The sequence below is a fragment of the Astatotilapia calliptera genome, chromosome 5, assembly GCF_964374335.1.
Source record: "Astatotilapia calliptera chromosome 5, fAstCal68.1, whole genome shotgun sequence".
NCBI lineage: Eukaryota > Metazoa > Chordata > Actinopteri > Cichliformes > Cichlidae > Astatotilapia > Astatotilapia calliptera.
The window spans coordinates 20,058,587-20,084,758 of NC_137426.1; the positions used below are offsets into that span (position 1 = coordinate 20,058,587).

The 26,172-nt window shown below is 38.9% G+C and overlaps 2 protein-coding genes across 4 annotated transcripts; one reads left to right on the top strand and one right to left on the bottom strand.

The window, feature by feature from the left end:
- Positions 1-289: 289 nt before the first annotated feature.
- LOC113022470 (von Willebrand factor A domain-containing protein 1) lies at positions 290-25,877 on the bottom strand. Of its 2 annotated transcripts, none has more exons than XM_026167910.2 (6): positions 25,529-25,877; positions 6,356-6,895; positions 5,949-6,227; positions 4,980-5,255; positions 4,516-4,803; positions 290-4,406 (listed from the first exon to the last, which is right to left on the bottom strand). In XM_026167910.2, the coding sequence occupies exons 1-6, from the start codon at positions 25,596-25,598 to the stop codon at positions 4,387-4,389; spliced, it is 1,473 nt and encodes a 490-aa protein (XP_026023695.2). In that variant the 5' UTR covers positions 25,599-25,877; the 3' UTR covers positions 290-4,386. The 2 variants fall into 2 exon arrangements, with proteins under 2 accessions (XP_026023695.2, XP_080157978.1); XM_080301852.1 differs by lacking the exon at positions 25,529-25,877 and adding an exon at positions 25,440-25,525.
- On the top strand, positions 13,015-22,933 carry LOC113032630 (uncharacterized). 2 transcript variants are annotated; one of them, XM_080301851.1, is made up of 6 exons: positions 13,015-13,344; positions 15,367-15,418; positions 19,295-20,337; positions 21,212-21,367; positions 21,602-21,697; positions 21,824-22,933. In XM_080301851.1, the coding sequence occupies exons 3-6, from the start codon at positions 19,303-19,305 to the stop codon at positions 22,139-22,141; spliced, it is 1,605 nt and encodes a 534-aa protein (XP_080157977.1). In that variant the 5' UTR covers positions 13,015-13,344; positions 15,367-15,418; positions 19,295-19,302; the 3' UTR covers positions 22,142-22,933. The 2 variants fall into 2 exon arrangements, with proteins under 2 accessions (XP_080157977.1, XP_080157976.1); XM_080301850.1 differs by lacking the exon at positions 13,015-13,344 and having other exon boundaries at positions 14,470-15,418.
- Positions 25,878-26,172: the final 295 nt, after the last annotated feature.

Genomic DNA, 26,172 nt, shown 5'->3' on the forward strand with positions numbered 1-26,172 from the left:
CATCGAGGGATCAAATCAGTGCTCCAGTTAACATCTTTATCCCCTTTGTGAACGCATGAGTTACTTATTTATGAAGCAGAACATCACTTCTACTCATCCTAAATGAGTGCATTATGACAAGAGAACAGGAAGTTTCCCCATTTACTTAGTTTTCAGTATCTCAGTATCTGTAGGGCTGCGTCAGGAAGGTCATCTGGCATAAAGACTGAGCGGGTGAAAGTAGCCTCTTGATTACAGCTAATGACCACTAGATGGCGCCTTAAACAAACCAAATACAACACACAGGACAAAACAGCATAGTTTCTATTTATTTAATTCATTTTTTAAACAAATGTTTATTTACTCTGTACAGCATTAGTTAGTAGACAAAACTAAGTAAATTTAGTAGCGTTACATACAATGTCAGCACATTCAAAAAAAAAAAAATTCACAGTAGCCTACATATGTCTGATCAGCACCTTTGGAGGCTAAAAATACAACTATCATCTTCATAATTTACAAGTATCAAATTTAATCCCATCAGCTTTAAAAACATTTTTATATACACATCACTTATGATAACGTGGAGACACATTCAACTGTGAGATGAGTGTGTCCATCAGAGAAAGGAAAATATAAAATATTGACTGTATATCATCTGTTCGGGTAGGTAACACTTTCTGACTCATTCATGATCAGAACATGTTGAACTGGTTTGATATAATAAACCATGTAACTAAAGAAAGATGATGAAAAATGCTCTGACACATCTCCTAATGTGTGTGTGTGGTTTTTTTTTTTTTAATGAAATCCTAAAATGAACGGGTGATTTTGCCAAACAAAGCTACAGCCCTGTTAAAGTAACGAAACTAAACAGTTTCTGATCATCTGCCAGAGAAAGTTTTCACGGATTACAAAATTTCAGCTGAGATCACAATCCTCTACCTTTTATTTAAAATTTCGCAAACTTTATTAGAATGATTTAATATGTGTTTAAAAAAAAAAAATCCAAGTGCATTTGTAAATGTAGCCATCATTAAATGGTAAAATAACGCAGTAAAGTGGTTTCAAGTTTTAGCTGAGCTGTGTAAAGACTTTCACAGAAGCTCCAGTCTTGTTACCGACCTGAATTGATGCCTGCATCTTGAGTAAGGAAGAGAAAACAAAATGCATCTCAGCCTGATTATCAGGGTACTGTAGTTCAGCTGCTCAGGTCACAGATGAATGGGGCACTTAAGTTCTTCATTTCACTGCAAGCATGCTTTCACTGGCGACTTCTCCAGCTGATCATAAAAACAGATCTTGCTCCAGGCACTGTAACCAAATCTCCATTCAGATTCTACTTAAAAATAACCCAAAAAGTAACTAATTTACAAACAGAAGACTAAAATTGTTGAATATACTTTTAAGAAAAACAAGAGCTTATTTCAAATGAACAAACGTGCACTCACTTCACTAACTATCATACTAGCTCTCAATGCTGTCGACAGTTGTGGTCAGAAGTTTACATTCACTCACTGTGGGCATGAATGCCGTGGTAGTTTTGAGCTTTGAACGATTTCTTTTAACTGCTCTTTCTCCAGGGTGGAATGATTGTACAGCATTCATCTTTAATGACTTGACAGAACAAGAACTGGATGCTCAAGTTTGAATTTATTTAGGTTTTTCTCTAATCTGCACAGGGTCAGAAATATACATACAGATGAGTTTCTCTTCATCAGTATAAAAAGGATTGTTTGACAGCAGTCATTGGATTGACCAATACTCAGAACAATGGCAAAGACCAAGGAACTCTAAGGAGAACTGTAGATTTACAGAAGTTAGGAGGGCCTCTTGGAGCCATTTCCAAATAAATGCAGATTCCAAGATCACAAGCTCAAAAAGTTGTGCATAAGTACAAGTTATTCAGATGTGTCTCCACTTTGGGTCATCTTTCAGACGTTGGCAACCTGTCACTCTCAGAAGAGAGTAAACATGTAATGACACTGAATCTGCTGAAACATCAGCATCACTGTCCACAGGGAAACTCGTTTTACATCACCATGGACTGAGCAGTGCCAACAAAGGAAAAAAATGGAAAATTTGTAGCTTCTGATGGTTAAACGAGACAAAGTTTGAGCTATTTGGCCACAATGACAAGAGGTAAATTTGAAGAAGTAAAGGTGAAGCTTTCAAGTATGTTGGTGGTAACATCATGCTCTGGGATGTTTTGATAGCAGTGGTACTGCAACATTACACAATGTGGATGGAATAATCAAGAAAGACAACTACCCTAAATTCACCTCCAATCAGTAGTTGGAGAGATGAAACTTGCTGTTTCAAGAGAACAATGATCCCAAACACACATTGAAAGTGGTTGTCGTTGTTTATTTTCAAGTTTCAACTTGGGTAGAAAAACAACAGAATATGAGTGAGGGTGTATGTATACTTTTGACCCTGTGTGGATTAAAGAAAATCCAAAATAATTTCAAGCTTGTGCACTCAGTTCTTGACTTTTTAAAGCCATTAAAAGGTGTATTGTGTTTAATCATTCCACCCTGGAAAAAGAACAGTTCATAGAAATGATTAAAAGTCCTAAATGAACATGACATGTATGTAAACATCTGAGCACAACTGTATGTGAGTGTGTGTACGTGAATGTATCTGTGACTGATACCTCTGACTGATATGGATAAACTCATGTGGCATGTCTGTGTAGGTTCTCAGTCAGCATGGTCATAGTAATCTGAGGAGCTTGGAAAGGAAAGCAACTACAACTTAAAGGAGTCCATTTGCTTTCTTTTCTTTTTCAGTAACGAGTAATCTAACTAATTACTATTCCTATCGTTACAACGCCGTTACAGTTACTAACAAGAAAATGCGTCCGGTTACTATTTTTCAACAAACAGGCAGTTGAAGCTGTGTTCAGCTTACCGCATCTTATATCAGTTGCCGAAAGTAGCTGTAAGTAATCTGGACGCTACAGCTTTAAGCAGCTGCGCGCGCTCCCGCGGACGATAATCACGATCACTGTCTACAACACCTGGAGCTAAGGGGGCAAAACACTCGCATGAGTGCTGCTGTTTGACTGAGGAAGAATAAGGTAGTCGTGGTAAGCCAGTCACATGACCACTTAAACACAAAGCAACAAGGTGATATATACTAGTTTAGTTTTTAAATTGTGTTGATAGGCCACGCAAAACCAGAGTCACAATAAACAATATATACGCTGCGTTTTTTCCTCAATAGTTTCATCACGTTTACTGTCTAAGGACAGCGCTAGCAAGCGCTCTCTGCTTATGCAGACATAAGCAGAGAGTAACAAAAACAAAACAAAAAAACCGGGAAGTTTTAGGAGTGACGGCGAGAGAGAGAGAGAGAGAGAGGGAGAGAGAGAGTTTTGAGATGTGAGAGATTTGTGAAGTTTAGCGTGTTTGGGCTGTGTAGTTAATGTGTTGTCTTGTGTAGTGTTGTGGATAGTTTTGTGTTGTGTGTCAGAACAACGAGGCGACTGCTGTCCCCAGGTAGAAAAAGGAGTGATACACCTGCTGCTGTCAGGCCTGCAGGTATCAGGCTGTGATGTTCTCCTTTATAGTGGACAGAAATTATTGTTTTGGAGTGGCACAAATAATTTGTGTGGCATCTTATTGAATGCAGAACAGCTGATTGTTCTGTAAATAGTTTGAAATGGTTATTTTAAAAAAATCAAGATAAAAGGTAAATGGATGCAAATAACTGTGTTTGCAAAACTTGTGCATAGGATTTTAAAATTGACAATTTATATTTGCATTTAAAGTTATGAAATATGATTCATTAAACATGTTTGTGGTTGTTACAGTACAAATATAACTTTTTCTACTCTGATTTTATGTTTTTTGTCTGATTTTAGATCAATTGTGTTAATAGAGTATGTCAAAATGAAAACAGGACTGTAAATTTAGACACATGAGGTTATGCTGAAAAGAATGAGACCAAACAAGGCAAAGTAAATAGTTTTTAAAGGTAAAATGTGGAGGGAAAATCAAAAGTAGTTAAAAAGGGCCAATTATACCTTGGACCCCAGAGGGTTAAACATTTTTTTTAAAGTAACGCAATAGTTACTTTTCAAGTAATTAATTACTTTTAGAATATTGTAACTCAGTTACTAACTCCGTTACTAGTTAGTTCTTCAAAAAAAAGTAACTATAATTAATTACTTTTTCATAGTAACTTGCCCAACACTGCTGATGTGGCATATTGTCTTCCCGCATTGCCAGGAAAAAAGATTTAAGTACGTGGCATGTGTATTTGTTCATCTTTGTTGGTGGTGGAGTTGTTGAAAAAACCTTTTCCTCACACTAGAATTAATTTCAAGATGAAATATTTGCATCCAACTTATTTAGTGCTTGAGTGGTTTGCTTTGGCTGCCTGATTGGTTTACACTGGTTGTTAACCCCACTGTCTGGAATCTATCAGAGAAAAGAGACAGAAAAACATAAATTTGCACTTCCTTTAACCTTCTGCATGACCACAATTGCAGAGGGAAACATGCAAGTGGTGATAATTAGCCCAGCTAACCTCTGTGAGTCGTGGCAGTGCAGCACAGCCCGTCTCCTCGGCCCGAGCTGTAGATGGGGGACACACACACTCGACTGTTTGGTGCAAGATGGGTGAGCTGCGTTGAACGGGAGCTAGGAGGTAGGTACATTGAAGAGGTGGTGCTGTGGGGGTTTTCTGTCTCCCATTTGATCCAGTAGCCTCTTAATCCTCCCTGACTGGCTTGCCACTTTACTTGCATCTCCTCCACCCCCAAGTCCCGTCGTTTTACTGGTTCCAGCTGAAGGTCAATCAGAGCAGGCAGAGCTTCTGCAAGAGGGAACAGAGGCAAAGATTTAAGCAGCCTGGTAATAAGTAAGGCTGATACAGAATCTACAAATAGCAATTATTTAAAAACAACAAAAGAGCCTTTAAGTATCAACTTCTAAATGTCAGCTTCCAGTGCAGAGATGGGACTGAACTGGAAGAAGAAGGAATATCAGTACCTGCCAGTGTGCAGGCTCTCACAGACATAGCTCTTTCTTTTCCATCCACCTGCAGAGCAGTGACTGTAACCAGGTACTGAGTGCCCGGCTCCAGGCCGGTCAGTAAGGTTGAATTTTTCTGCCTGGGTAAGGTCACAGTGCGGACATGTGAACTGGGAATAGCTCCGTACTCCACTGTGTATTGCTGTACCCGAGCCAGCTGCAGAGGACCCCAGCTTACACGGATCTGATGAGGACCATGATCTGACAGGTGGACCACTGCTGGGCTTAAAACATCTGAGGAGTGCACAAGAAGAAGGGACACACACAGCAGCAGGTGAGAAGATGGCTTTCAGGATTCAATTTTAACTTTTGGTGCTAAAACACTGGTAGTATCAGTTTTAACTTCCTGTAGAAACCCTAGCATGCTTCAAACTGCAACTGAATGAGTAAAATGGGGTATTGTAATATACTGGGCTTAAACGCTGTTTATAAGGTTGGGGAAACCTGCAGTCTGCTGAGACTGAAGAAGTCACTGATGAGTGACGAAACATTTCTCCAACTGAAAACACTACGTCCAGATGAACAGAATCAACTTTTGGAGAGTTCAAATGCCACATATTGACCAAGTCCTTTGGCTTTTGACGATGGGTTTCTTGTAAGGCACTATATAAATCTTATTTATTATTTATTATTATAAAAATTCATCTTCAGAGCTGCAAACTTCAAAAATACAGCAGTAAATAGCTTCAGACTTGCATGGAAACCTAAATAAAAGCAACATAATAACATCTGAAATCTGAATAAAAACCATTTAACAATTACTCTGTGAACATTGTCTAAGTAAGATTATGAGAAAAGAGCCAAAGCTCCTTAACTGGTGCCTTTGGTGAAAGATATGCCAGTGATTTCTACCAAGCTCTTCAATTATTTTTCATTTTAGGGAATCACATGCATTAAAAGAGAATTTTCCCATTAAATGTTTTTTACCAGGAAAAGTAGTGAAGGTTACGGTGAGTGTATTAAACACTGCCTGGTTGGACTCTGGGCGGAGGGACGCTGTGTAGGTCGTGTCAGGCTGCAGATTTTTCAGCTCTGCCCTGCTGGAGTCTCCCGTTAAAGTAAGTCTAATCTCACGACCTGGTTTGCTCACAGACTTATACCAGAGTTCATAATAACTACTGTTTTCACTCAGAACAGGGCGCCACTGCAACACAGCGCTGTGGGAGGTCAAATCAACCACACGCAGCCGTTCAGCACAAATGATTTCTACAGATGAGATAAGAGAGGGGAGGCAGGCATTAAACACGAAACTGGAGAAAATAATTCTGGAATTGAACGTCATTAACCATCTGCTGAGTCTACAATAGACCGCATACTGCATTTCAAATACACACCTATCATGGCCTTCCTCAGGTCCTCTGTGATGATGTCAATGTTGTCTATGTCCACAGAGTATAAGTGAGAGTCCAGCGGAGGTGTCACCACACGTTTTAGCACCTGGTAGTTCCCATGTACAGTTGACACTATTAACACGGAGACTCCCCGCGTCTTCAGCTCTGACATTGGTCTGTCCACGTCACCAGGCTGCACTCCGTCAGTCAGCCACAGGAGAATCTTTGGCACTTTCACATCCGTCTCAGTCAGCAGCTCGCGGGCAACGCCGAGCGCCGCCTCAGTGTTGGTGTCTCCTTTCAGCTGCCTGATGCCCTGCATGGCCGACTGCAGACTCTCCTGATTGCTGTGGACGTCGAGGCCGAACTCCAGGTGAGGGTCGGTGCCCACCTGCAGCAACCCCACTCTCACGTGCCCACGGCCCAGTGAAAATGGACGCAGCAAGTCGGCGGCGAAGAACGACAGACGAGAGAATTCATAGTTTGCTATACTTCCCGAGGAGTCCAGCAAAAGGAGAATGTCCCCCTCACAGCAGTTCAGGACTACACAGAAGAGGAGGAAAACTGGAAGGTTATTTTCAACATGTGGCAATGATCCTCCATCATAGAGAATTCAAACAAGTAGTAGCTGTATCATATTTAGTTATTTGGTTCATTAACTAAACCTGATGCACTTCCTTCACCATTTATTTATGTTCTTACCTGTTTAAATTTGTTATGCTGCTTTCCTGGGTATTCATTTTGTGTGCTCTACTCCTTCTTTCTTAGATAATCAGTGCCTTTATCCCTCGAGTCATCCTCTGCTTCCCTGCTTTGTGTCTTTTGTTGATTTTTACTTTTGCTTGTAGAATCATCACAGTTAACTGAAGTGTTTTTTAAGTTTTGGACTACATTTCCCATGTGTACATTTGGATCTTCTTGTGAATGCACTCAGAGCCATGAGAGCAAGCTTGTTAAGGAAAATATATTATAGGCATTATATTATCAATAAGACTGTTTAATTAAACATCGCACAGAAGTGCATAACACTATGTTTGTGTTACCTGAATCAAAACTGAATCAAAATCCTTCCCATATTTTATAGAAATATTTATAGCTCTAGTTTTCATCTTTACTAATCAAGTGTTTCGGTTTTTAGCTCCAATATGTTCATTAGCTGGTTGTTTTTGTGTGTCTCTGCTGCATCGATGAATGCCACAGAGAGCAGTGATGGCGAATCTAATTAGTTAAGGCCTGTAAACAACAAATCTCTAAAGTTAAAGACAACATAATCAAAGCGTCACGGATGATAAATGTGTGCGGGTTCTTTATTACATCTAACACCTCACATTTCATTAAACGCAACATGCCGACTTCAACTCATCGAGATATCAAGGAATCAATTGACTGTCAGCTCAAAATATTAAACACAGCTGAGGCTGATGGCACAGACTCAGCTTTGAGTCTGAGGCAAGAAGAAGAAAGCATTACCTCAGGGTTTCAAACAATTTGACAAATTTTATGCCAATGATTCCAGCAGTTGTTAAGCTACTTTAAATCGAAGTGATCTAGTTTTTCTTAGGAACTGCCAGTTTTAATTTTTTTTTTTTAAGTACATCTACTTTTCAGCTTTCTTTGGGGATCATCTAATCGAAAATACAATTTTATACCTGTGAAACTGGGTCATTTTTTTTAATTTTTCATAAATGCATCTAAAGTAACACAAATAAATTCTGTTTACGTGACAGGCTGCTAGTATCAAAGAGCCTAAAGATATTGTTTAAAATGGGTTCTTTACTAAGTTGTCTGTTATGTGTAGACAACACTGGTTGACCTCAAGTTAGGAGTATTTTTAATGCTTTAATGATTCATAGGTCACACTGTTTATTAGGTTAACATGCAAACAAAAACATTCCTCTGAAAATAGTCAGAATCACAAAAGGAAGAAAATGAACCTTCATTCCTTGAAATATTTATTCAGAAAACAGTGACAGAAGGGACGTAAAACCGTTTCTCTGCTTCTCCTGGAATCTTTTCAGACAAATCTGAGATGGTCAAATGGGAAGCATTTGATGAAATGACATGAAATGACACTATATTTAAAAAAAATATTAGCAATAAAAGCAATATTAGCATAATTTGTGCAGGTTGAATGACAGCTCAGGCAGATAAATTTTTAGTTTTAATATAAAATGTTCCAAAAAAAATTGTGTCTTAAAAGGTTGGCTCTTCCTCCTGAGAGAAAGTTTAAAATCTTGGCAGTGACAAATGACGCCATCATGACTCTATTAGTGTCAAATAAAAAAGCGACACTGCTTTCATGTAACCCATACAAAGCAGATCGTATCATTGTCACAGGTGCAGTTACTGTCCGCGGGGAGGCATTGATATAAAGTATGACATGGAGTTGGCGTATATGAGGTGTCTTATTTCATGCATAACTGAGAACAATCCTCTCTGCTGCTTCCAACACACGTCAGAAAAAACATTTCACCTAGAACACTTCAGGTGCAGCGATCGCAGAGGATTTATAATAGCAAGGAACCAACAGGATTGGTCACAGAAGGAGATTTATTATATGAAAGTGGAGATGGGTTTACACTGCAGATAAATCAGGGGAAAAAAGAGGAGAAGAAGAACCAATGCGGTGAGAAAAAGGGAATATACATCCAGTTTCTATAGGATCTCTCGACTTGGACAAACACATATTGGTTGCTTTGCTTCTGAGAAGCAATTGTGGCGAATTTTGTCATCAAACAGGTGTCTTACTGGGATAATTTTAAACAAGAAAAAAAATCAATCCTAACTACAAGCACCATCCTGCCTGCATCCAGTTAATGATTGAGCCACTTATCTGCTCTGACAAACTATTGTGCTCTCTCTGCATGTGATTTCTCCTAAATTCATGCCTGTGGTTCACAAAATGCTCTGTAATATATCACATCTGTTGCAAATAGACTGACATTGGTTCTTAGCACAGTTTGGACAGAAGGTGATTCTACCCAAATAGAGTTAAGTCTATTTATCCCTCATATATCTGAGTTTTGTTAATGAAACAGTAATAACTTTTAGAGGGAAGGGCAGAAACTTTGATAAAGTGAAAGCACTGTGACAAATGTACACTGTGTCAGAAGGGAGAAGTCATAAGGATGGAAAAAAAAGACCAAAAGTGAGACAGAAAGATGAGGGGAGATTGGACTTGCTTGTTGAGATGTACAGAAGTTGTACATCTCGGTGCATTCCTCAGAGGAGAAATGCATGCAAATGTGTGTGAGAGATTTGAGCGAATCATCTGTCATATAATTGGCTTCGAGCTGTGCCGGTGCCATATGCCATGACGCGGTGCTGCACGGATCAGTGACAGATATGCTCCCTGTGAGTCCAACAGACAGATGGCACAGTACCCGGTTCATGTCAGAGAAGAATCAACAAAGGCTACTTTCTAAACTCATCATGATCTAAAATATTTTACACACTATTCGTGCAATGCTCTTCAGCTTTTCAGGCAGTAAACGAAAAACCTCATTTTGATTAAAACTTGCTCTCATTCCATGTTTGCTTTCCAGATCTCAAACACAGCTAATCAGGTCAAATATTTACTTTTAATTAGATGTAGCCATCTGTAAGGACCACAGCTTTGACTATGTCCTTGTCAACATTGAGCACACTTGCAATCTGCCTGTATGCCATGACTTTTTGCAGCCCTCACGGTCTTCATGTGTACCATGAGCGTCCGCTTCCTGTCATTCCACACGGTCATGCGAAGGTACGTCACACCGTGTGAGTCGCTTGATACAGTGGGAAACTTTTGTTGCATGGCCCAAGCAAGAAAACCCCCCCAAAACAAACAAACAAACAAACAAAAAAAAACCCAAACCAAAACAGATAGTGTCGCACAACGCATGCCAGTAGACCCTGTGCACGAGAAAATGCTAGCTTCCTGGTTTGAGACCGGATGTAGGGTTGTACATTTCCGGTAGCTTTACTTTGCGGTCAATCGCTACTGCGAAGATATACTCCAAAATCATGTCCAAAACTCGAAAACGGAAAGATCGCGTTAAGTTACAAAGAGCAGAAGGTGGGAACACTCACCACTGTTGTGTCATAAAAAAAAATCTAATGATCAATTTTGACGTTTAAGGAGTTTAGATCGATCAGTTGTTTACATCGCTCAACACAAGCAGAACTGCATTACAGAATCAGAAGACACATCGTCCACATTCAGAAGCACATCTCTGTATAGTGACTGGTCTTATGATTTAAATAGGCAAATGTTCAGCATTCAAACTACAGGTGAACAATAGTCAAACCAGATGTTTCCCCCGTTATGTCGATATCAGCTAGTCAAGTACACACCTACACAGCATGTTAACAAACCGTGAAAAAAAGCCACACAAAAAATGAATGATTGCTGGTAAGGGTTTCTATGCATTAGTATTTACGAAGGGTATGTTGTGACTTACCTTCAAAATTACAGCGGTCCCTCGCTAATAACGTGGTTCACCTTTCACCTGCTGTTTCGCAGATTTTTTAGTGCACGTTTGCATGCTTATTTTTTTACATCACATTGTGTCCTGCTTCCTGATCGCTGCAGACGATCTCCTCCGTGACGTCTCTCCTGTACAGTACAGAATCGCTGCATCGATCGCTAGCAGTGTGACTCTGAAGTGCAGTACTGTATGTCCGCGAAACGTTTTGCACCGTCAAAAAATAAAATTGGCTACTTGATTTCACCTATCGCTGGTTATTTTTAGAACATAACACCCGCGATAAACGAGGGACAGCTGTTTATAGATACTGAGAAATATAAAATTTGAATACCTTTTCTCTTTTGCTCTGAGGCGCGGGGGAAAAATATCGACAAGTCGATGAACATCATTTACAGATATATTGGGTAAATGCCCAAGACATATATAGAAATGTAAATCGCCGCTTGATTCATTCATTTGCTAAACTTGTTTTGGACCGTAAACAAGGCGCGAATAGGACACCGGAAATAAAGCTCCCCACAGGAGTTTCTTAAGGCTCCAGCCTACATGCCTACGCAACCATCTGGCAACCACTGGTCAGGAGGGAAAAAATTGTAACACTTGAGTGATTGCTTCAAGTTGATGGTGTTCAACAGAAAAGTGATTGCTGAAGTCCCAATCGCACAGACCTGTTAACCAGTCAGTGACCCCCTGGCAACCGCCTGTTGCTAGGGAACAATATGTATTCTCTAACCAGTTGGAAAAAAGCTTGCTTGTAATTGCTTTGATTGCTAGCATAGTGCTGCGGTCACAGTCTGAATGGAAACCGTTGACACCTCTGAGCTGAAGGGAGACTGGAGGCGCTTTGCCTTCAAAATAAAAGTTCCACATTTTGAAAAATGCTGGGTGTAGGACTGAAGCACAGCTTTTGCTTTGAAGGTGAAGTGTCTCCATTTTCCTTTACCATGATGTATTACCTCTGGGGTAGTAGTTAGCAAATAATTGCAGGAAAACATGGAAAAACTACTGGCAACATGGTAATCTGCTGGCAACCAAAGCAATATCTTGGTGGGTTTTTGGTGTAGCACTTTTTTCTCCTCTTTTTTTTTTTTACAATCAATTTCAATGAGAACCTCCAGGAACCACTTTCCCTGTAGTTGGGGAAAACACTGTAATATGGCGAACAGCTTGTGAGCAACGTGGACATGACAGCACACACGCACGCACACACACGCACACACACGATGATTCTTACCACTCCCATATTTGTGGTTCAAATGCAGTAAGAGCCTCCAGTTTGTTTGACTGGCCTGCTGTAATGACTTGAAATGGAGAGAAAACACTGACAAGTTTGGTTCTGTGGCAACAGACATCTGTAATGGAACGTCAAAAAAATGGTGGTGGAGGAGGTGCGTCGACAGGAGGAAACAGTAAGACATGCCAGAGCTGTAGCGCTGGCCGAGCAGGGTCGCTGGATGGATTGGGAGTGTGTGGAAAAGAGGAAACTCACATGGAGTGAAATCTGGGGAATGGAGTCTAATAGACTTTTTTTTTTGGAAAGGACAGGCAGAGGACAGAGGCTGCAAGATCAAGGAGCGCCCATTGGAAGTGGGGTGCAGGGGCTTTGTTAACAATGCAACAGCAAAACTGCTTAGAGAGATTGGAATCAGAGGACAGGCGCAACAGCAGGCTATAAGAGAACTAGCTAACACTGCTGAGAGGACCAGTCACCGGCTATGGCTAAAGAGGGCTGACATCACTTGGGCAGCTAAGGCAGCCAGCTAACCGTGAGACACACGCCCAGGATTGATCAACCTGTGGTGGGCCTGCCTCAGTAGAGGGTGACAAAAGGGTAGAAAACCTAACACTAAAAATTTTGCTGGTTGACCCCAGGTCCTCTTGGGAGCCGTGCAGTTAACCTCATGGTAGTGAAACCTAAAGGAGGAATGAAAGAGAAAAAAGAAATGGAAAAATGTTCCACTCTTCTCCCTTCTGCTTCTTCCCTTTTCTGGGAGGCAGTGGGGAGGTTGAGCGTACAGCCCGATCCGGCGGGGAGGTGTGGGACGCCAGATCAGGTGCCCCCCCCCCTTCCGGCTCTCCTCTCTGCTCTGCTCTCTCCTATCTTGTCTCTTTTGTCCTCTCTCTATCATCTTTTCTATACCTTTGAATAAGTGAGGTTCCATAAATATTAAAGAGGTAAGTATTACTTCTCAGTTGTACACTGAAAAAAGTGATATTGGCTCCTTTTAGATATAGCATATTTTATTTTGGTATATCTTTTTAATTCAAATGAGTAATTCCTGTCTACATATATAATTCGAGTAACTCCAGAATACATTCCCTGCGTTTTAATCCAATTAATTTTAGTTAATTAAATGTAGCTCAAAATGCTTAAGTATGTTTTTCATAGCCTCCTGCTGGGCCATTTTGCGCATGCGTTAGGACAGGCCACCATTTTGCGCGCGGACTAAAAGCAGACGTTTTGTGTGCTGCAAGCGGGCTCAAGTTAATCACACAACTTCGTGTAAAGGTGGACTAGCTTTGGTAAGTAAACCTTTTCCGGTTGTTTTTGTTTTATTTTTTTTTACCTCAGTCAAAGCATGTTGACTCTTTAAGACGTGTGCACATGGAGAAAGAAGTCTAAGTAGTTGTACGCCTCTGAACTTTGTCGTGATTTGACCTAAGCTAGCTATGTGCTCTATTAGCTACTGCTCTATTAAAAGAGTAATTTAAAACTGCTACGTTAAATTGTCATGTTTTTAGCTTAGTTCTGGTGGCACACGTTGTACTAACAAATTATGGAACGAGGCAATTTCTCTGTAGTTAGCTGTAAAGTTCACTGTACAGTCGCCTGCAGTTTTAAATTGAGAAATCGTCCCTCCCGCCACAACATTGGCATTAAGGAATAGTCGGGCGGGGGAGGGGGCTTCTGAACGCACCTGCACAGTCAGGGGTGCAGTAGGAAATAAATAAGTAGGATTGGCGTTGCACAACGTCTTTTGTGCAGAAACAAATAATGGTTGAAAACTGTGGAGGAGAATAACTCAGTGGTTGTCAATAATGTGAGCTCAAAAGGCACTGAGAGTGATGTTTGTCAGGACTGAAATTAACTCAGAAAAGAAGTTGCTTCACTTGATAGAGCTGTTGAGTGCGAGACCTGTCAGCGGTCTGGTTTAGCATTTGAAGCCTCGCTACCTGCTTCCAAACCGCTGCATTTAATCTCAGAGAAAACTAACACAGAGAAGTAAAGCAAGTGTGTAAGTTCATCTCTTTATGTTTGCATAGTATTTCCATGCTGAGCTTAACAACCGATTTATGGAGCCACAGCTGGACTGGCTGTCAGAGTTTTGTATTGAGGGGGAAAGGAAGCGATTTGTTTTATACTTCAGCTAGAATGAAAAAAAGACACAAAGCTGGAGTTATTCGGTGTCTTCATGCTGAACAGCTAAAACTTCTTCCCTCATTCTCCCCCCTCCCTCTCCTGTTGCTACTTCAATCATGAAACTGATCGATTATCAGCTGATCGGCTTTTCTGTCGCTAGTCCTGCCTCTCTTGTTTGTTAATCGCCCAGTTTGCGCTAGAAAGTGGAAAACGGCAGATAAACAACAGCAGCACTTTTAAGCTTGATCAGCTGTTGCTAGAATTTTTTTAATATTACTTCCTAGTATCCGCTTGTGTTTTCTGAAGGCACAGCCGTAATAGCTGCTGGTCATGATATCAGTTTGTATATATGGTGAGGGCATTAACAAGGAAAGGGGGACATAAATGATTTTCTTTCTTATTCTCATTTAAAATGTCTAGCTTTTAATAAATAATTATCTAAATCTTACAAGCAAAGTGGTGATCTGATTAAATGTATAGAAATCCATTATTGTATGTAGTAAATATTAAGTCTAATATATACCCTAGTAATAGTAGTTCATATAGCACTTTTTCCTTTGGGAAGGTACCATCTGCGCTGTCTGCAACTGTATTGAAGAAAAATGTTGAATCTAATTATTGTAGGAAAATAATTGTTTCTGTGCATTAAAGTAGATTACGTCAATTAAGCATTATGAGGCAGAGGGTGGGGGGGTGGTTTCCTAATATTTTTGCTGGGAGTTGGCAGCCCTATTAGTTAGGTTGTTTAATATTTCTATGTACTGTTTAGAATACCTGAATAAGGAGGATGGTGTAAGTTTTTTAGGTTGATCAGTATTGCTGAAGTATAAAATATTTTGGGTGCAGTGTATTTTTTGCATACAGGTATAACAGAATAGTTTTAATGTTTTTTTTAAACTGAGTATGAACTTATACAAAATGCAGCAAAATATTTATTTAAAAAACCCAGTTTTATTTATTATAAAATACACTATATCGGATTCACATCGGCAGATAATCAAAGTTATGATATCGGTATCGGACATAAAAAAAAGTGGTATCGTGCCATCTGTAGTTTTTACAGAGGCACAAGTAAGATTTGTTTTTTTACAAGGCAGTATCATGAAGTAGCTTGGAAATGGTAATTGTTTGTCTTTCTAAAGTCCTCATTTAAATTTTTTGTATTTGTGTTCCTTTTCTGGCAGATTTTCTTCCCCTTATGTGTTATTGTTTATTCAAGGAAACTGTGTTATTTTGGTAAGTACATGCAAATTCTTTACATATTTATCACGACAGTATTGCATTGACAAGTTTATCTATCTCATCTTAAGGGTTCTTGTGATTATTAATATTGATATTAATTAATATCAATTATTACATATGATTAATATAGTTTAAGAAAAGATGCCTCTATATTTTGTACAGTTTTTTATTTTTTTATTTTTTTTATATAAAGACTAGGGCGTAGAACACTGATTCCATGTGTTGCCAACAGTTCCCATCCTTTAGAGAAAATTATTTAAAGTTGAACATGAAAGTTGCTGGCTGTAACATATTAGTTTTTATTTTTTCCTTTTATTTGATTGTTCAATTGGCACTGTTATGGTATTGCTTTCTAACCTGATCAGATTTTAGGTGCACTCTAGATCAGTGTTTCCCAACCCTGTTCCTCAAAGATCTCTGTTCTGCATTTTTTTTAGATGCCTCCTTGCATCGCCACACTGATTTGAACCAATGTTTAGCCTAATTTCTTCAAGTTGTGCACAAGTCTGTCACTGACACAGTTAATATGTCAGGGTGCACTGAAGCAGAGAAACATCAAAAATATACAGGATGGGCATCCTCAAGGAACAGAGTTGGGAAAAGAATTCTCTAGATAATACAGCCTACAAGCATACTTCTAAGATGCATCCATTCTTGTAGGTTAACCACGGCTAAAGTTTTCTTTGTGTAAAGTACTAAGTGTGTTTTTTGTTTTTGTTTCAAATTTTCTCTTTGTTGTATGTCCAGTTTATGTGGAAGTGTAAAGACTGCAGTGCAGAAGTTTCTAGACGATCAGAACTTCTTAAGCACTATAGACTGAAACATAGTCATTTTGGGCGTGGCCATCACATTAAGTGCCTATATCCTGAGTGTCCATGTCTTTTAAAGACTTGGAATTCACTTCTGACACACTTGTCAAGGAATCATAGCAATACCCCAGAGCACTCTGACAAATTTACAACTTTTTCCTGTCAGTTATGTTGTTGTAGTGAATTAGGAACAGAGCGTGAATATTTTGTGCACATTAGCCGTCATTTAAAAAACAATGAGACAGTAACATGTATGTTTAAAGGTTGTGACTACAAATCAAATATTTACAGTACCTTTAAGTCACACAAAAGTCGCAAGCACAGTTTACACTCGCTGGTAGACTTCAAAGAGGATATTGTCAGAGGATCTTTTGCAACTGAAACTGCAGAGCATGATGCTTCAAATGCTGAGGAATTGTGGGGTGACGAACAGCCTGTTGATTTAGAGACATCAAATGATCATGAAGACGTAGTTCAGCTAAAACTTGCGGCAGTGTTATTAAAACTAGAAAATATTTTTCACGTTCCAAGTGCTGCAGTTGATGAACTTTTGGAGGAACTTCAGTATTTGTTGGGCACAGCATCTTTGTGTACGGCAGCAAAAGTTATCCAAGACACATTGAACAGTCACAGCTTGCAAATAGACCAGTCAGTCATTGAAGAACTTGCATCTGCACTGTGTACATCTAATCCTGTGTATAAATCGGTAGGTAAAGGTTGTCCCCTAGCAACATCCTTTAAGCGCAAAAATTTCTACAAGGAAAATTTTAAAGTTGTAGAGCCTGTAGAGTATGTGTTGGATGAAAAAAATAAAAGAACATTTCAGTATGTTCCAGTTTTAAAGGTTTTACAGCAGCTTTTCAGTGATTGCCACCTTCTTGCTAAGGTTTTGGATGGTAGTCGCATAACAGAACAAAGTGGGGAAGAAGTGATTTACAGGTCTTTTAGGGAGGGGTTGTTTTTCAAAGAAAACAGTTTTTTATCAGCAGGTGAATTGCGAGTTTTACTGAATTTGTATATTGACGATTTTGAGATTTGCAATCCACTTGGCACTTCCCGTAAAAAGCACAAAATTTGTGCCATATATTGGACTCTTAGCAATTTACCACCTGCTTGCCATTCATCACTGACTTCCATTTATCTGGCTTTACTCTGCAAGTCTGAAGATGTAAAGACATATGGATATGAAAAGATTCTAGAGCCCTTGTTGAGTGATCTTGTTACTTTGGAAAGTCAAGGGATTTTTATTGCACATCTTGGAGAATTTGTCAGGGGCACAATACAGTGTGTCATAGCAGATAATTTAGGAGCACACAGTATTTCTGGATTTATTGAGAGTTTTTCAGGTGAATACTTTTGCAGATTTTGTGAGGCCAAAAGATCTGATATTCAAGAAACAGAGGTTAGTTCAGGTGTGTTTACTCTGAGAAGCAAAGAGACACATGAAATGCATGTAAGTTCTGCACAGAGTAATGCAAAACCATGTCACGGTGTTAAAAGACGGTGTGTTTTCTCTGCACATCTCTCCCATTTCAGTGTTTGCAGTGGATATCCTCCAGATATTGCACATGACATATTTGAGGGCATATTACCAGTTGAGTTGGCATACTGCCTAAATATCTTAATTTTGAAAAAATATTTTACACTTGACAGCCTCAATGAGTCCATTCTGACATTTCCCTACAAATGGGCAGACAAGAGTAATCGCCCTCATGCTATTCCCAGGACTTTCATGCAGAACAAAAGCATTGGAGGAAATGCTCATGAAAATTGGAGTCTCTTACGATTCCTTCCATTGTTTGTAGGACACTTGGTACCTCCAGATGAAACAGCTTGGCAGGTAATTTTGGACCTAAAGGACATTGTTGAACTAGTTGTTGCACCAGTACACACAGAACAATCAATTGCTTTCCTTGAGTCTAGAGTCTCTGACCACAGATGTAGGTTGAAAGAGCTGTTTCCAGGACTGAAGCTGTTACCAAAACATCATTTTGTGGAGCATTATCCACAGATGATTAAATTCTTTGGGCCACTTGTTGGCATGTGGACCATGAGGTTCGAGGCAAAGCACAGTTTTTTCAAACAGGTTGTTCGTCACACACGGTGCTTTAAAAATGTGCTACTGTCACTGGCAGTGAAACATCAGTTCATGATGGCATACCACTTGGAGTCTGTCACAACTGTAAGGCCGAGCCTAACTGTCTCAGCTGTTTCTACTGTCTCTGTTGACATTCTGCATCATGATGTACAGCGAGACTTGAAGATTAAATTCCCTGATATTACCCATATTCAGCTCACAAAGAATGCTTCTGTGAATGGAACAAACTACAGGCCTGGCATGATTGTAGTTTATGGCTCCTCTGCTGGATTGCCTGAATTTGCAGAAGTTGTCCAAATGGTTGTTGTGGAGGAAAACCTGAGCTTCATTGTCAAAGAGATGGGTGCCTGGTATAGGGAGCATTTTAGAGGTTTTGAACTTTTTCCCACATCACACATCTCCCTCGTTGATCTTGGTGCCTTGGTAGACCAGTACCCCTTGGCAGATTACAGGATTGGAGGCCGGCGAATGGTCATACTTAAAAGATTCATTCATATAGAAGGTAGTAAATGTTGTCTTCAATTGCATGTGTTCAGTTGCATGTGTTCAGTTGCAGTTATCTTCATGGCAACAGGAGGGGTACCACAAATGTTTAGCTTATTTTTAATAAATATTGGATACTTCCCACAAGGGTAATATTTTTTTTTCCATTACATTTGAGTTCTTTTGACCAAACATGCCTCATGTTGTCATGTGTCTTAAAAAAACATCATTGATGATGCTCAAAACATTTTGATAAAGGATGAATTGCAACACATACCACTAAAAGCAAAGTGACACTTTTTGAGGATTGTGGCTGACGTATGCAAAAAACCCAGTAGGAAGCTATAGAATAAAATTAAATAAACTGCATTTTACCCGTAAAACCTGTGTTGCAGTTCTGCACTCTTGTGCTCCCTAATAAAATTATTCAATGCAAAGTATTTTAACTTTTTTTTTTCTCCTAATGTCTTTAAAAATCAGATTGAAGAATGGCAGAGCAGCTGAAGTTGAGAGTCATCGTGGCAGATGATGATTTTAGGAGACTTGACGTTCCATCTGGGATGCCAAGAACTTTGACTGATCTTCAGAGCACAATTTGCCAAGCATTTGGAATTGAAAGAGACTTTCGTATTCAATTCATGGATCCTGACTTCAATAATGAGTTTATGAACATAACATCAATGCAAGACATTCAAGACCGAAGTACAATCAAACTTGTGTACATGGCAAATCTGGATACAAGTGCATCTTTGTCAAAGCAGTATCCCACATGCAGTCTTGACTCCTCTGCAAGTCCTGAAAGTATTCAAAGAAACTCCAGTCTCTCATCGTCTTCATCCAACTCAGACAGCACCATAATTCTACCACAGTCAGACAGTGAGCTGAGATCATGTGCATGGCCTCGCGAGTTTACTATTCCTCGATTTTCATTCAATGTAGAGGTGCAACTTCAGCGTGGAAATGAGACCTTCAGAGAAACTGGAACTCGGCTCAAGATTACTCCAGGTGTTAAATCTGACATCTTAGAGACGCTAGCTGAGGCGATTTTTCAGTTTACTGCTTATCCTCAAAATTACCAAATAGATGAAGTTGCAGGGGCACTGATCAAAAAATTTCCTTGTCTGCGAGAGCCATCTGCCACAGGTTACTATGGCTGGATGATTAGCCTGAAATATAAGATGGCTAATTACAGGACAAAGATGCGCAACATTGGCTGTCCTGAAGTGACTATAAATGCTTTGAAAAACAAATCCAGTGATGATTGCCTCCCAGCCAAAAATGTTAAGAAACCTAAAAAGGCTGAGGTCAATTTTTGTCCATTACACCCAGCTGGCGAAACGGATGACAGTCTAGAAAACATCAGGGTTGAGCTTTTGACCGACATCAGACGAAGAAACGGTGCCTCAGATGTAAGACAGAAGATGTCAAGAACATTTTCCTACCGTAGACAAGAGGTGGTGCAGGGAAGTCCAACTGCTGGGGAGTTTAAAGCTAGGTGGCCTGCACTTTTCCAGATTAATGAGGTAAAGGCATGCTTTTTTTTGCTGAGTGTTCTTTTCAGTAATTCCTTATGTTATACATTAATTAATCTGGGCCACTTGGATTAAGACGATCCCTAATATAGGTATAAAGAGGCTGGCATTTATAGTGATTGACCTGTGTACCGTACAGAGTATTTATTTGAGCAGCACTTAAAATACAAGTTGTGTATGAAAAACACAAGTGACTTAAAGTGTAGAAACATGAATAAAATAAATTTTTGATTTTTCTTATAAATAAAAAATATTTGATTGTTTAAGTAAGTTTGCACTACATATAGGGCCCAAACTATTTTATAGTGAGTTTGATTATTGAAATGATTGATTAATCATCTCAGTAATTAATAGAGTGAAATCAGATTATCAATTGTGAATTAACCTAAAACCTTTCATTTAGCTATTAGTTTTTAGTTAGCCTCAGATTGTTAAAAGCATGTGCTAAACAAATGTAAATTAAAAATGTGATGAACAAACTTTGTTGCTCATAAGATAAAAAAATAAATGGGTCAAGTTAAAACCCCTAAGATCTCTCACCACCAAGAGGTGCTGACCTCACAGGTGAGACACTCCCACCAGCGGACAAAGAGCACAGGAAAATGTGTTGCCAACCACCTGAAACAGACAAATATCTGCTTTTTAAAACCCTTTAAACCCGCTAAATGGACTGATGCCATTCATTTCTTCTTTGATTAACAGTAGTAACATCCTTTATGCACTGTATACTAACCCATATGCTAATCATGCTTTATGAAGTGATGGCAATTACATTGTAGCATTTAATGAAGAAATAACAAAATAACCATACCAATGATTAAGCACCAGTCTTCTTTTTTTTTTTTTCTCTGTGTGTGTGATACAGGTAAATGCTGAATTCCAGCGTATTACAACACTTCAACTGGAGACGACCTTCGCGGCACAGTTAGACAGAATTACACCTCAGCTGATGACAGTTTTCCAGAAGAAGGGCGGTGTTTCTGGGCAGAAACTTGCCCACCACTTGCAGATCATGCAAGAGGTAAATCTGAATATTGCAAATTCTATTTGGATTTAATTTGTCTTAAGTGGCAAGTCACTGGTGAGTCAAATAAGCCATTTTAGGTGACCGGCCAAGCAATCTAAATTTTGAAATTTTCATATATAAATTTTATTTACTATGTTTGAACTGACTTGTGATAAAATTTACTTATTGCGAATGTCAGACATTGTTCTTTTTTCCAAATTGGTTTAATCAGCAACTCTCTTTAAACAGGCTGAAAGTGATGTTAAAGTGAAAAGGGAAGCAGTTCTCAGGGCACTTTGCCTCTACCTTGGTGAAGAGGACGGAAGCCTTATTCGGGAGTACTTGGTAAGTCATTGTTAGCAAGTCATCTATACACACACTTCTTAGATATTTACACACACACAAACGACTAGATTGGAATTTAATTGTAGAGTTAATTGTTTTTCTTTTACCTTTTTATTAAATGTTTAGGACATTGAAGGAGATGACATCCAGAGAGGCCTAAAGAAGCACACCATGGGCATTTATGTCATCAACAAGGAGGATGGACAAAATGGACATTATGATGACATTGGAATATTTGTTGAAGGGGAGATAGTCATGGACAACATTGGATCTCCGGCCCAAGCTTGTGCATTGATGCTTGGAGTAATCTATGCACTAAACCTAGCCTACCCCAAGGAATTGAGGCACTATTATGAATTCATTCAGAAAGTGTTGATGGGATTGGATGGGGAAAAGCTCTCCCCCAAAGTCCTTGGGCTGAAGAACAAAATTGCTACTGGATAGGAAGATTTCTAAAACCACACATTCATTTACATTTTGTTATGTAAATTACCAATGACTGGTGCTCTTGTGAATAGGAGTGAAATATTTGTATAACCATCATTCGTTCTCACGTTCTGTGTTATGTTTTGATTGAACATTTTCACTTTCAATAATGAATGTTTCACGTTTGGTACATTTGAGTAGCTTGAAGAGCAACTTTGTAATTATTCAGTTTACCGAAGCAATTTTTCTTTATTCCGGTCCTTGATAGCTGCTGCCCTATAATCAGTGTTAACTCACCTGATTTAAAAAAAAAAAAAATAATAATAATAATTGCATGATTACCACACTGCAGCACACTGGTAACACTTTAGGACTATTGTTTTGAAGCAAGTATGTTAGGTCAGAAAACATGTAAAACATTCAGAATCCTCAAGGAAGGACTAGAATGGAAAGCAGTAAGGAAAACACAAGTTTAGTTTTAAGTTTAATTACTTTATTAAAATGCAATTTCTAAATATGGATCGCAGAACAGCAAGTCTGAAACTTTGGTTAGTTTGTGGATGCATCAGTTTGTAATTGTGATACTTTATACCGCTGGCAGTGTTTTATTCTTTGTTAGAGGAAGAGAAACATTGGTTAACATTTCTCTTGTCTGTTGTTTCTGTTTTATTTGAATAGAGCTTTTTAAAGCTATTAGTTCATAGGCAAAAGTTTTGTAATTTGTATTATACAAATTACAGCAATTTCCCTTACATGTGGATTCTTATTCTGTTTGCAACAAATTTTGCATTAATAAATGATGTGAAAGAATTTTGTAGTTTTCATTATTGGCGTTATTAAAAAGAACTACAAATCAGGGTAAGCAATATTTTTTAAGTAAACTTAACTTAATTGAAATAGAGAGAAATTAACAATTTTATTGATTTGAATATAACTTAGGGACATAAGTTTAAAGGAAACAAATTATTCTGGTACACTTAACACAACCTTAGTTGGAATTACTAATATTATTTGACTAAGTCGTATCCACAACAGTTAAGTTAAAGTAGCTTAAAAAATATATGTTGGCTTTACTCGCTTAAATTAAATTCTGTTAACTTAAAAAATATTTCTGGATTCAAACAAATTTATTTCGTGCAACCACTTGTCATAAAAAAATTTAGTAAATTGAACAAAACATTTTTTTCAGTGTAGTGAATTGATAGAAGAAAATAAATTGTAGAAAACTAAACAGAAGAAAGTAGTAAAGAAATAAAAAATTAACATAAACCATTGACACACTCTGGGGCCTGATCAACCCTGGCACGGCCTCCTTGGATGAGGGTGTCTAGTCATAATGGCCGAAACACCTGATGAATCCAAGGTCCACTACTGATGATGTCTCCTAAATTGTAATATGATAATCTAGATCAGATCTCTAATCCCTAAAGCTAACCAAGGAAGGTAAACGGTAAAAATGGCAGATTAGCTTGGGTAAAAAACAAAACACCCTGTGAAGCTGAGGCACACAACGATGCGTCCCCCTGGTAAAGTTTCTGGGCTGCCTTTCCTCATAACAGCCATCCCTCAAGACTTTCTCGATTCGAAGCAATGCCGCATCAGGGATTGTAGCATCTAGTCCTTTTACTGAATGAATTAAGAAGCTCACCACCTTGAGCACAGAAGCCCTGCCCAACTGTTTGCAATAGGCAGACAATCAGAAGAAAGCTGCCTTGAGGGGAGGGGCTTGTCTCAGTGGTGTGTTTGTCAGCAACTTTATCTTCAACAGTGATTGGAGCAGCCAAATTTGGCAGAAAGGTATATTTAGGAAGGTTTTTGTGAATATCAGATGTTGTGATGTCCTCACACTGCTTAGCAACCACTTAGCAACATGCAACAATGACGCATTCTTAGCATTTACGAACCTATAACGTCTCACTAAAGCATTGTATCGCTTTTATTTCCCAACAATAACATAAAGCAGAGTTATGCACAATATATTATGATACTAATATGTTGCCTGGCAACCATTTAATAACAGGCTAAAATGATCTGTTTTTAGCCTCCATGCACCTACAATGCCTTAAGAAAGCCTCATCTTAATTTCACAGCTATTAAAAAAAAATCTTTTTTATCCACAAAAGTTTAATTATAAATGCCTAGCAACCACCTAGCAACGGGTTAAAATGGCCTATTTTAGTACCTCAACAACCTATACATCTACTTTTCTCAGTGTGATGGCCAACAGCACAATCAGGCTAAATATTCCTAAAGCACAGACATGTACTAATATTATACTGATTATGTTGAACTATAAGAACATGGAGTTTACCTGTTTGTTTGACTTTGTTTTTTTCTTTACAGTTTTATGAATGTGTTTGTTTGATTTACCATTTTTCCAACTGTTATTTTTCTTTAACTTTGTCTAAAGTTTGGATTTATTGGCTGCAGCTCAGGAGTCAGACAGACTCTTTCCAGCAGCATCAGAAGTGCAGCAGAAAGAAAAAGCTCCAAAACCCATCAATTTTTAAAAACGCCCACACTTCTCCTGGCTCTATAGAGCGGCCAGTCAAGACACTTAAAGCTTGCATTAGTTTCTTCAACATGGCTGACATCCACGTTGGCTGGTGTCATACATTTCCATTGCTTGGTGAATTTAAATATCACTAAAAATAATAATTTGTTCCACAGCAAGGCTCAAAAACAACTTTAGTCCAGTTAAAGCCACCTGGACTTCATCAAGGGGAAAAGCCCCTTATCAGAATCACATTATTGGTTACATCAGTGCATCTTATTTCATTTGAAAGCCTTTAACTTATCTATAGGTGTACAAATACAATATGTATGTCTCAACTATGATGGAGAGCAAGCACTTAGTACTATTACACTGAATGTTTTGAGTACTAAAAGTTTTTTAGTTGATTAAAGGTTTCCTAAAAAAAAAAATAAAACTCTGTTCTTTATAGTGACATTGCAGACAGCCTTTAGAAACCGTTATGATTATTATAGATAATTATACTGATTATATCGTTTTTCTTTACGGGCTCCTAAATTAAAAAGTAATAAAACATTGTTATGCAATAAACCACTAAATTCCCTGGGACACGCCATCCGTGTGACAGCTTGTTCAAACCAGACTGCATGTGGAAATGATTCCTGGTCTGCTACTCATGAAATGCCTGCGAAACAACTCAACACACATTAAAACAAAACATTGAACTCATTGTAAGAATTTTTTAAAACGCGCTTTCCGCCCACAATTCGATTTTTAAAAAAGTTATGTTTTCCTATTCTGGATCTAAAATGCCACTGCCAGCTTTCAGCTTGTGGATTATACCTGCGTGCTGCTGTTTATCTTTCACTCGGCGTCATACCTTCCCATCGTCTCTATCGTATCGGTGTGGTATCCCGAAGTCAGCGACTCACCTGTGGCAGGTACAGCAATCAGTTGTAACGTCACCCAGAAAAAAACGTAGTGAAGAAAAACGCTCTTCATCCTTCCCGATCGACCTCAAAATACATGAATGTGTTTAGAAACAGCACGGGCAGGTGAAATAACAGACTCGGGATCTGGTTACAGCGCCTTCCGTGCTCCTTCAGTCTGCGGAGGTGTGTGCAGCTCTCACGGCTGAAAGCTTCAGCGATCACCTGCGTCATGCGCACTCCTGTCTCAGGACAAGGTGTCGGACATCGTATCTCCTTAGCAGAGAAAAGCTTACTTTAGACTATTCTTCCACCAGCTGCAGAGCAGTGAAATTAAGCCTTAGGTTTTTTTTTTCTGGACTTTGGTCTTTTATAGCTTTCATAACCAGGTCCAAAGGTCAGCAGCCATGTCCTGAAATGCTAATCATAAGCATTTTCTTGTGTCCGCGCTGGTTGCAAGAAAATGCGCTCACCTGTTTTCTCTGCAAATTAACAAACGCTGGATGATGTGATCTACAGTTTATTTGTCTTTTTTTTTGTTAGCCCCCTTAGCTGACCACAAAATTGAACTCCACTTTCAAAGACAGAAAGACCGTGACGGGATCATAAGAAAATTAAAGCGAAGGCCAGTTCACAGGTTTCTCTCA

Coding starts and splice junctions, on each gene's coding strand:
- LOC113032630 (XM_080301851.1), top strand. CDS start 19,303: ATGGCAGAGCAGCTGAAGTTGAGAGTCATCGTGGCAGATGATGATTTT. Junction 21,368..21,601: donor ACTTGCAGATCATGCAAGAG/GTAAATCTGAAT, acceptor CTCTTTAAACAG/GCTGAAAGTGATGTTAAAGT. Junction 21,698..21,823: donor GCCTTATTCGGGAGTACTTG/GTAAGTCATTGT, acceptor TTAAATGTTTAG/GACATTGAAGGAGATGACAT.
- LOC113022470 (XM_026167910.2), bottom strand. CDS start 25,598: ATGAAGAGCGTTTTTCTTCACTACGTTTTTTTCTGGGTGACGTTACAA. Junction 6,228..6,355: donor CCTGAGGAAGGCCATGATAG/GTGTGTATTTGA, acceptor TCTCATCTGTAG/AAATCATTTGTGCTGAACGG. Junction 4,407..4,515: donor CACTGCCACGACTCACAGAG/GTTAGCTGGGCT, acceptor TTTCTCTGATAG/ATTCCAGACAGTGGGGTTAA.